The sequence below is a fragment of the Cyprinodon variegatus genome, unplaced genomic scaffold (genome assembly GCF_000732505.1).
Source record: "Cyprinodon variegatus isolate N-32 unplaced genomic scaffold, C_variegatus-1.0 Scaffold237, whole genome shotgun sequence".
NCBI lineage: Eukaryota > Metazoa > Chordata > Actinopteri > Cyprinodontiformes > Cyprinodontidae > Cyprinodon > Cyprinodon variegatus.
Genome location: NW_015150690.1, coordinates 781,218 through 792,962, shown reverse-complemented (window position 1 = coordinate 792,962; position 11,745 = coordinate 781,218). Strand labels below are relative to the sequence as shown.

At 40.6% G+C, this 11,745-nt stretch overlaps 1 protein-coding gene across 1 annotated transcript in view; it reads left to right on the top strand.

The window, feature by feature from the left end:
• lgr5 (leucine-rich repeat containing G protein-coupled receptor 5) overlaps positions 1–11,745 on the top strand; it is a 68,942-nt gene that overhangs the window by 32,907 nt on the left and 24,290 nt on the right. The window contains exons 5-6 of the mRNA XM_015381618.1: positions 429–644; positions 3,126–3,197. Of these exons, the coding sequence (XP_015237104.1) occupies positions 429–644; positions 3,126–3,197 (288 nt within the window). The remainder of the gene's footprint in view (positions 1–428; positions 645–3,125; positions 3,198–11,745) is intronic.

Below are 11,745 nucleotides of genomic sequence, written 5' to 3'. Positions count from 1 at the left end.
AGAAAACTAAAGAGAAACAAATGAGGCAAATGTTAGAAAAGAAATTGGTTTCTAATTATGTTATGTTTGAAAAAGCTTTCCATAGAAACGGTATCCTGATAAAATCTCGTTAGTGGGACCTGAGAGCTGTCTGGCTGCTGAAGAGGCTGTTGAGCAGCCTGCCGATCATTCCTCTGCTACTAATCAAACACTCTAAACACTCATTTTCCTCTTAAACTACTTCAGATTTAGTGAAGCCTTTCATTTTGTGCGGTAAGTGAGTGCGGACCTCTTCTAGGAGGGCTTAGAGAGGAAGACGTTTCCTGTTTGTTCCTGGAACCACTTCAAATCTCCTGCTTGACTTTAGATTTGTTGAAAAGAAACCTACATCTCAAACTATTTAGAGATGCCTTAATGCAGAGCTTTCTATCTGTGTGTGAACTTCACAGCCGTCTGGATGCCAATCACATCGTCAACGTCCCACCCGGCTGTTTCTCTGGACTGCGGTCGCTTCGCCACCTCTGGCTGGATGACAACTCTCTGACCGAAGTCCCGGTCGAGGCTCTGGAAGAGCTGCCGACCCTGCAGGCCATGACGCTGGCCCTCAACCACATCGCTCACGTCCCGGACGACGCGTTCAGCAAGTTGGGTCGCCTGGTGGTGCTGTACGTAAAAGAAACGCATGCTGGGGTTTTAATGGGGTGCAGAATGAGATGCAGTCTGAGGAACGTTCACCAGTAAACCATACAAAAACATCTTCAGCAACAGAAAAACGTTTACAGTTCAAAACACCCATTTAAAGGCTTTACCAGATTATTCACAGACGGAACAATTTCTACTGTCTTTTTAACGAGAGAATACAATTAAACATTTATTTTACACAACTCCTTCTGTATAAATGAATGCATCAATGCGGCAGATCAGCGTGAGCTGTTCTGCAAAGTGTCATTTCTGGTGTCTCACCTTCACCTCAACACCTGCGCTAAATTTCAGCTGACAATGAAATAAACCATCATCTCATTTGAAGCAGAGTTTACAAAAAAATTATAAATTTGCAGCCGGCCCAACACATTCCAATCAGAACAGATTGATGACCCAGAGTTTCGGTTAGAGTACAACTATATCTAAAAACAAAGGTCAGAATCATAAGTTCAACTCAGTTCTTTGTAGCCTTACCTTTATTGGAAACGCCAGAGGTTTCCTCCAAGTCACTCACCTGTAGGGTTGCCGACCGTCCCTTAAAAACGGAATCGTTCTGTATTTAGAAATAAAAGTACCTGTCCCGTATTTAGTGGAAAAGGAACGCACGTTGTCCCGTATTAATTTGAGAGTAAAAAAAATAACCAGTAAAAAGCAAATGGAAAATGAAGAACAAGGGCACATTAGATACAAAACTTAGGGTAAACTTGTTCCCAGACCCTGTCCTGCATTGTGACCAATGACCAACATATATGTAACAATCCAGAATACCCTCATCCTATTGGTCGAGCCAAGTGCTGCTCAAGGAGACGACAGAGCAGTATGGGGGACAAACGTAGTAATTGAAATGCTGCAAGAGCACGGAGGACATACAAGTGGAAAAAATAAGACTATCGCCACATGATGTGGCATCGAGCTAATGATTTTTTTTAGCCGGATTTTTGTAGCCTAAAGTCATTGCATTCAAGGCACAAATATGTTTACCAGCTTTCCCAAGTTTGCTGTTACACCAAAAATTTTCACTATTTATTTATTGTTTTATGTTCAATTTTACAGTTTGAAGTTGAGCAGGACAGGCTTATGTTTGAGATACTTATTTTATTCAGCAAAGTTTGTTATTTTGTATTAAAGTGAATAGCTGGATAATAATTTGTTTTCCATGTGTTCATGTCACCCACAAATATGCATCTAATTCAATGCAGATTTGAGTCAAATAGTTTAAAAAAAAAAATTATTTCACACACAAAGGGGAGCTAGCAAACAATCACCAGGCCAGGAGGGATAAAGGCAATCAGCTGGCACACACATGAGGTGTCCCTTTTTTTTTTCTTTTCAGGGAGTTGACAACTCTACTTACCAGGTTTGCTTTCAGTGAAGCTGGTATATTGGCCCATTCCTTCATCAGACTTCCATAAGAGTAGCCATGTTTTGTTTTGTTTTTTTTTGTTTTTTTTATAAAGGGTTTTTGCGGCACTAGTTGCAAGTTTTTGCAAAGTAAGCTGACAGAAAAGGGGGTACAAGAGAGGGGAACAGACATGCGGCAAAAGGATCACGGGTCCTTTCTCGAACCCGGGTCGGTCCCTACCGTGCCACACAATTTCCAGTGATGATTCTGCTTAGCAGTGTGATAAACCTCAACGTCTGTCGTTGTTTCCTCCGTCTGCAAGCCCTGATTAGACTATCGTTTGTCGTATCCACTTCCCAAAAGCCTGACTCTCCGCAAACAACGAAATATCACAATTATAATCAAACTTCATGAATGTTACGGGCGCTGCCATGTTGATTTGCTTGTTTCCCTCTAGAGAGCAGTAGTACCATATATTGCCACTAGGAGGTGACAAACCGTGCTAGCGTGGTGTGTAAATTGGTCGTAGGGAACCGAGCTTGGCACGATAATTGATCCAAGCTTGGTCCGAACTCAGCATGGATGGGTTTTCAGAAGGTCGTGTCTAAATGGGGCTACAGTTTCTGTTCCTAAAAACAATTTTTTTTTGTCTGTAATGCTGAATTGATGCATTAATTTATGCTAAATTAATATAAATGGCTGAGATTTATGACTGTTTACGCTTGTGGCTAAATAACTAACTTTAATAATGACCTAATTGTTACAGATTGAATCTACCGAATGTTTGCTGTTCAGAATATAAAATATGTAAGATGTGAAAACTAAATCAGGAGATGTTTAAAGCTATTTGCCTCCCTGTCTGTCCACGTTACCTCTTTAATAACATGCAAGCTCCCCGTTTGTGTCCGTGTGATGGCATTCAGAGCGGCGTCATTGAAGTCCGCTGTCATTTCTTTTGTCCAATCGGCTTGAAGCTAATTTGCATGAAATTACCAAAAGAAAAAACCTTCTTGAGAGGGCCTCAGGGCCCCTTTTTAAAAAGACACATACTCAGTCTTTGTCCCCTTCATTAGTCCATCAGTTTTTCTCGCTTTCTCTGCAGGCATCTCAACAACAATAGGATCGTTTCCATGGGCACCAACTGCTTCCACGGACTCCACAGCCTGGAGACGTTGTGAGTTTCTCTGTGTGTTTTTGTTTCTGTTGAGGAGTTGGAGCAGGGAGGGTTAAGTCGGGGTCAGCGAGGCAGATTTCTGCTCCTAAACAGTCCTTCTGATGGACAATCTGAGCTTTCTCTCATCTCTGTGGGTCTTCTCCAGGTTCATGTACGACCCAGGGGGCCTTCTTCAAGATGACTGTATCAAACCCAACAAAAATAAGTTAAACATGAAACCACAAAAGAAAAGAAAAACATACAACAGAGAGTAGATCCTGTTAACATCGGTCTAAAGTAAATGTTAAAATGCTTATTTATTTGTCAGATATTTTTGTTCCTGTATGAATTTAAGCAAATTTCAAACCTAATCAAATATAAACACATTATAAAATGTTTGCAGATTTAGAGCTGGACAGGTGTTTGATGATTCTTATAGCAAATACATTGATTTGACCAAAACTATAATTTCATCCACATCCAGAGAAAACTTTGAATATTTACATGAAACAAAGGATGAAACCCAATGAAGAAAAACAGAGGTGGTTATTATGCTAGTTCCAGTGATGACTCCCTGACTTTCACTGGTTCTTTAGCCCAGTATGTTGGGCCTCTTATTACTAGTGTGTCACCGATGCCGATACCAGTATCGGGCAGGGCCTCGATCCATCACTAATATGATGGCATCGGCGAGTACCAACAAATAGGGCACCGATACCATTTTGTGAGCCAAAAGTTTATTCAACTATTGTCTCCCATTCCAGGTAGGCATAAAAAGTTCTACTTGATTCACTTTGTATTAGTCTTTTTCCTGCTTCACAAAGGTAGGCAGCAGCTTCACAAAGCCATGATGGCAATTATTTTACATCCAAGTAGTATGCAGTTCTTCATCTATATACAAAGACACACGCCAATTTCAAACATATGGTATCGGTATCGACCGATACGGCACAGCCAGGCATCGGGTATCTGTGCCGGGGCCAAAAGATGGCATCGGCGCAACACTACTTATTACCAATTTAGGGGTTAACCACAGATATGATTCCACCCCCCCACCCCCCAGGCTCTCAGGTAAAACACTCTCAAAGAGAGAGACTTGAGCTAAAACCAAAGCTGAAGTGGGTGGAATGTTTCTCCAGCCACAGCATTAATGGGGCATTTACATCTGAAAAGGATTCATGAGTTGATAACTACTGCGGAGGGACTGCAGGCTGACGAAAATTCTCGTATCTCTGGGACTTTTAGTGTTAAAACAGATGCTTGTCTGAAGTTTGAATCTCACATTAGAGCTGTTTTAAAATCCTGCTTCTTCAACTTGAGGCAGCTAGCTAAGGTTAAATCTATCCTTTCACCTCAGCATTTTGAAACAGGGGTCCATCCCTTTGTAACCACTCGGCTGGATTGAACTTTATAATTAAACTTTATTGGATTGGAGATTGGAGAAATTTACCTCTGCGTTTAGCCCATCCCCCTGGGGATCAGTGGGCTGCCATCATGAGGCGCCTGGGGAGCAGTGTGGGGTTAAGACCCAGTGTGGGAGTGGGGCTCAAACTCAGAACCTCAGGATTCCAAGTTCTATACCTTACCCACTAGGCCGCCACTCTCCCATAACCGCCATAGTTAGTGGATTACTGTTAATCACTTTAAAGGACATCATTGATTCAAGTATTTCCAAGCCTCAGTGGGTGAAGAATGCTGCTGCACGTCTTTTAGCATTTTATCATATTCTCCCTGTTTTAGACTCTTTACATTGACTGCCAGTACATTTTAGGATTGATTTTAAAATACTTTTATTTGCTGTTAAAGCTCCTAATGGTCTTCCCCTGCCCTACCTGTCTGAGATGCTTCATCCCTACACACCCCCTCGCTTCCTTAGATCAGCTGACCAGTTGTTAATGAGGGGGCCAAAGACAAAAAACAAGCTCAGAGGAGACCGTGCTTTTTCTGCTGAAGCCCCTAAGCTGTGATTTTAAATCTCTTCTTAAGACCCATTTCTTTTCCTTGGCTTTTAACACAATCTGAGCTGTTGACTTTGTCTTACTGTGTTTATTGTATTATTTTATTACTACTTTTATGCACCACTTTGTTTTTATGATTGATTATTTGTATCTTATGATCGTGTATAACACTGGTCCTGTTGAGTGCTGGAAGTGCTTTATAAATAAATTTGATATGATGTGGAAGGATGTTAAATTAATAAAATTTAGAAGCATCATTTGATGACAGAGCAGTTGCAGTAAATGGTCTGACCTGCTGTACTGAGCTCATTAAAGAGGCATTATGTAAGTTTTTACTGAAAAATATCTTTAAATTAGCCTTTTCAATAGACGCTTTACGACTAAAACATTGTTTCATGAGCAGACTGACATCTTAGTAGTTCAGCACTGATGATTCAATAAGCCTGTAGCCTGCGGTCAACATCGGATATGCATTTGAGTCTTGGAGGGAACTCACAGCCCTGGTAGACCTCAAACATCCTGGTTCTGAAGGGACACTATCTGCTTTAACCCACCTGGTTCAAATGATTGCAGTTCGGCAATGAACCAAAATGAGGTTTGCTGAAGCAGCATCCTTGACAGTGTTGTTTCTAAGTCACCAATTTAGTGCTACTTGGTCCCAATGGAATTTCCCATTGGGAGCCCATTAGCACTAAGCTGCTAACTGGTTAGTAAGATGCTTCAGAGAAACTGGCCACAACCAAACGTGCTTGCAAACTTTCTGCCACAACAATCCCGCCCCCTTGATAATCGAATCACAATCACATTCACTTTATTCACTCGTGTAAAACTGTGCAACACTTGGGAGAATTCAGAAATGCAACGGTTGGAACAGCCGCTTCCATACGACTTTAAGCATTCAGGGCAATGTTCCACATGTTTATGTTTGTGATGGTAGGACGATGGTGTACCTTCTATCTATTGGTCTAAGATTTGTGTTAGAGACCTAATGAAGCAGCAGGTATGTTCTCTGATTTTTCTAATCTGAAAATATAAATGTTTTGTTTCTACATTCGTAGTTCAGTTTGCTATATTTTAAGTAGGGATGCACTATAATGGAAATTCAGCTGATATCTGATATTTTACAGCTCACTACTCACTCACTAACCAATGCAGATAATCTTTCCCCTAGACCTACTTACAGACACTATCTAGTTTTCTCCCACCCAGGTCAGTGACATTTTTACTTCAGCTTATAACCTGAGGGTGCTGCACGCATCATCCTCACATGTTTGTCACCCAAACAGTGCCTTATATTTCGGTGAATTATGATGTTGGAAGGGCCGATTTCATGAGTTATTAAGATACGACACAAACAGAAAAAGAAAACAAGGGAGAAGCTATTTAGTTATGCATTAAGCAAATGATAGATTCAACATTAATAACGATGTGAGAGATAAATTGTTGCTGATGGTGGCGCTGTTGCCTTGATTTAAGGAGCTACATGTGTGCATGTTCTCTTCATGCTTGCTCAGATTCTCCAGATTTCTCCCACAGTCCAGAAACATGACAGCTGGGTTATTTGTCATCTTTAATTTGACCATAAAGCAACACTGCATAACTTTTGACCCAAGTATCATCCTATTTGGAAATTATATTTAGGTCAATATTTAGCACTTGGTATGGTATCGTTGCTCCAGGCTTCTCTTCACAAAAACTTCTCTATTTTACTTTAGTGGGTATGATTTTTCTCTGAATGAGTCATTTGACTCAGCACTGCAAAAACTATCTAAAAACAAGTAAACATTTCTTAGAATAATTGTATTAATTTAATGACTCAGAATTCAGGCAAGACCGACAGTGGAATACCTGAAAAAGCGTTTATCCAAACAACGGGCAGTGGGTCTGCGGTATCAGTGGCATTGCGTCTAAAGCAGGAACGTCTATAGTTAAGTTCAGTCCGTGCCCAGAGAATGAGGATGATTTCAGTCGGTCAGCTGACAAGACCAAGTCTAGAAGCCTGCAGAACTGGCAGGAGGTGAGATCCAAGCAGACGAAGAAAGGCAGGACAATCCATGTCGAAGTCAGGAGGCAGATCCAGGTTCAGTCCACAGAGGAGTTCAACAGGAGTCCGAAGACAGGTCAGGCAAACAGATCAGACAGGGGCAAAAACTAGTCAGAATCAGGGAATTAGAAACACAACTGGGTATGCTAGAGAGCTCTCACACATGGCTAGAGAATAATCTGGCACTGATGGCTTGGACAAAAGAGTATAAATAGAAACAGGAGCAGGTAGAACAGATGAGAAGTGATGAGAAACGGGGCAGAATTAGGCAGGTAAATGAAATGACCAATTAAGCCAGCCATCATCACCAAAATCATGACATTTAACCTTTAATTAGAGTAGGTAAATACGATTATTTGCCATTTAATAATAATAAGCATTTTTATCCTTTAAATAAGACAAATACTTATTATGGAATTGAAATAATAGGCTGTAGTTATTTTTTCTAATTTTAGATCTAAACAGTCTTTTCCCATTAGAAAAGTGTCTCACCTAGCAGCTCAATAAAAAAAAATCACTTAGTTTAAGAAAAATGGACTTACTTAGATTTTAATTGTTTGTAGTGAGGGTGCAGCTTGATGGGATAAAAATGGATTCAAGAATCTGCAATGGCGTGTTAAATGGGCAGATATGTGATGGATGTACCGAGAATATCAAACATGTTTTCTCTTCTTAAAGACTGAAATAACTCTTAACCTAAATATCTGGATTCCTTCTCAGTCTTTGGTTTATATCTTCATTAATACAGGCATCATTACTGTTTGCTGTCAGCAAAATGAAACAGTAGAAAAATAAATCAGTAAATCAGACGAATAATTCACTGTCTGATATCGTCATCCACTTGTTTTTCTTTTCCAAATCACATAATTGCTTATTGTAGGGAGTATTTACAGAAAATAACCGAGGAGCCAACATATAAACGAGCGTGCCTGCATGATTTGGTGTATTTATGTGTCATCTTAGGAATGCGTGTGTGTGTGTGTACAGAAATGTTTCTGTTTTCTCAGTCAAGCCAGGTTTAAACACTTTGCTGCCTTCATTTGGAAATACTTGAGCAGAAACGAGCCGACTCTGTGTGTGGGCCCGGGCTCTATGCTAATTGGAATTATGCACACAAGGGCCCGCATGTGTTTATTTGTGAGTCGGGAGGCTGTATACCTGTACAATCAGCAATAATAAACCACAGCCCTCGCTTGACGTTCACCCAAAACTACAAACACAAACGAAAGCGAGAATTAATTCATTCGACCGTCTTTGCTCTGCTCAAGTTTAACCCTGAGAGATTCTGATTCAACAGGAAGGAAGAACTCCAATGCAGACGTTTCCCAGGAAGCGGAAAATGAACAATAAACACTTTTATTTAAGAATCTGAACAGTGGGAATGCAGGTTAAGTCCAAAGTGTAGCCAAAAGTTGTTACGTTACAGCCACAAACTAGGATTTATTTTAGTGGGACGTTATCTGTCAGATAACCACAAAGTACTGCAACGCTGAAGGAAAATGTTTTTTTTACTACTAATGAAAAGTTTTCATATCTAAATTATAGTCAGACCCTTAAATAAAAAAAATAAAAAAACAGTCACACTGTGGGCGATTTAATCAAATTTTTAATGCAGCTGTTTTGTTTCTGGCCTCAGAGGGTTTTAATGGAGAACATTAGAGAATAATCAGTATCATGATGACCAGGAACCCAACAAATGGACCAGGGAGAACCTTCTAATGACGTCAAAATGGGTTCCATAAACCAGGGGTCCTCAAAGTGGGGGTCGGGGTGCCCTGTGGGGTCGTGAGACACCAAATGCAAATGTAAGCTAGTTTTTCGCAGTCACTGTGTTATGATTCCAGAGGTGTATGGAAAAACAAAATATATCATGAAATACAGGAATGTGAACGTCTCATAAATTAATAAATATATGTAACATTTATTTATCTAACTTATATTGATAAAAACATAGTGAAATAATTGATTTTCCCATTAAATAAATAAAAACCATTTAGAATTATTTAAAAATATATATATATCTAAATACATTCCTTTAAAAAAAATAAAGTAATTACTTAAATTAAGTAGCTGAGTGAATATATATTTTAGGGGGTCACCAGGTTGTTGTTTTATTTTTTGGGTTTTTTCTCTCATGAAAAACAAGCGATCCAGAAAATCTGTTGAAGCTACAACAGTAACTTGTTTCCCTTATAGATCTGGACTTATTGGAAGAATAGCAGGAAAAAAAAACGTTTTCCATAGGCCATCAGACATCCTGTTTGCTGGTCATGACAAGCAGCAAAGTCCAGCAGAAGCATAACCCCAAGCATCCTTTGGAGGCCCAGTTTGGATGAAAACATATCAGGCTGTAATTAATTCCACCATATAGGTTGTTACCGTGGCGACACAATAAATCTCTTTCATAAATATAAACATCCATCCATCTGCCGTTCATTCCGTCAGGGTCACGGCGGGTGCTTATCTCCAGCAGTCTATGGGTGAGATGTGGAGTTAGACCCTGGACAGGTCACCAGTTCATTGTTCATTGTAGAATGTCAACATCAACATTTAAACCATTTTCCAATAAAGCCAAAATTCCACCTCAATATCGATTCATTGCAACACAAAATGCTGCCTTTTTTAAAAACAGGTCCACACCCTTTACAGTAATATTAAACTGGATTCATTCCAGTCCAGTTCATATTAATAATCGTTTCATTTTCCATTGCTGAGCTGCATGCTGATCTGACAGCTCAACTCATTCAGCTACCCAACAGTGTCCTTTTTCCTGAATCTGTTTTTCTGGACTAATTTTCGGCAATCATAGGGGTTTCCATCCAAATGTAGCGCTAAATTGGGAAGAAATTAGCCAAACACAATGTAAATTACTTACTTTTTCCATGGACTACCAGACTCCCCCTTTGAAATAAGCAGCCTGGAGGGAAATTGGAAACAAAACAAAATGGATATAAACACCATTTCTGCCTATTTGATAAATAAATGTGACTCTTACCTTCACACCTGAGCTTGATTCACTTTCAGTTAAATTTAATAAGCTTACGATAAAACACTATGAAATCTTCAAACGGTTTGTCGATCTCATGAAACATCTGCAATCAGGACACTCCATACCCCATTAAAAAATCTTTGAAAAGAACGCTGCCCGCTATTGTTGTTAGCAGTGATCCTCTCAACACACATGAACTCACATGCTCAGAACCAGATTGAAACAATTTCAATTTAATGGTATTTTCACAATGTGGCAGCTTCATTCAGCTCAGAGCACTTGTGTGTGTCTGTGGAACAGCCACCTGCATCCCAGAGATGGATGAGAGGACCTAATTGAAAGCACATGTCGACTGGAGGAATGCTCTAGTCTCTACTGGTGATGAAAGGAAAGAGGAGGAAGGAGGGACCCTTGTTTTTTTGTTGGTTTTTGATTAAAGCAAAACATGTTAATGGAAAAAAAAAAACATTTATGTGAAATATTTTTCAGCTTAAAGTCACGACCGCACTGCAAAGATGGTCAGTTCATATTAAAACCAAAAGTCATCTGATTTTTTTTTTAGTGGAGAGTGGGTAAAGTTTTGTTAAGGTATTAGAAAAGACAGCTATTCACAGTGTAAAGGGCTTGTTATACTGTGCCGCAGTGAGCTTGTCACAGGTATGATGCAGATATTTTTGATTTATCCCCAAATTTTGAAGCATGGTCTGCGCTATGTAATTCCATGCCACAGCGCTAGAGGGACCCACTAGCTGTGGGTCTAGATATGGCCGAGGTGAGGAAGTAAAAAATGCAAGGGGCAAGTTTGTGAGACAACAGGGGGAAATGAGGGCGAAAAAGAGTGGGGATCCAGGTGGAAAAAGGGTCCCAACGTTTTCGCACATCTCCCTGTTCTAGCTGGTCCATCTTCACGAGTCGTTTTCCACAATGGCGGACATACAAACTGAACGTGCCGGTAAGGTACCAAACAAGAAATAGGCATATTGTGCGCTGGGAACAGATCTGACTTACTGCCCGCAATGCGAACCAAGCTCCTGCTGTCATACAGAAAAAGAAAGCCCTTAAGAGAGGGCTCCGGAATTCATACTCCTGGAGTACCCCCCTCAGGACACCACAATGGACACGGTTGAATACCTTCTCGAAATCCAAAAAACCTATGTGGGCTGGTTGGGCAAACTCCCACAAACCCTCTACCACCCAATGAAGGGTATAGAGTTGGTCCAGTGAGCCGCAACCAGGATGAAAACCGCATTGACCCTCCTAGATCTGAGGTTCGACTATCAGCCAGATCCTCCTCTCCAGCACCCTGGAGTAGACTTTACTGGGGAGGCTGAGGAGTGGGATCCCTTTCTAATTGGAGCACACCCCTGATCCTCTCTTTAAAGAGAGAGACCACTACCCAGGTATGCCAATCCAGGGATACTGTCCCCGGCTGCCAAACGGTGCTGCAGAGAGGTGTTAGCCAAGACAGTCCTACAAGATCCAGAGCCTTGCCACCAAGAAGCTTTCTAACAACTCAGTGACTTCAGCTTGGCTGATAGGCAAGTCCCAAGCTTCTGTACTCTCGTCAGAAGACGTGTC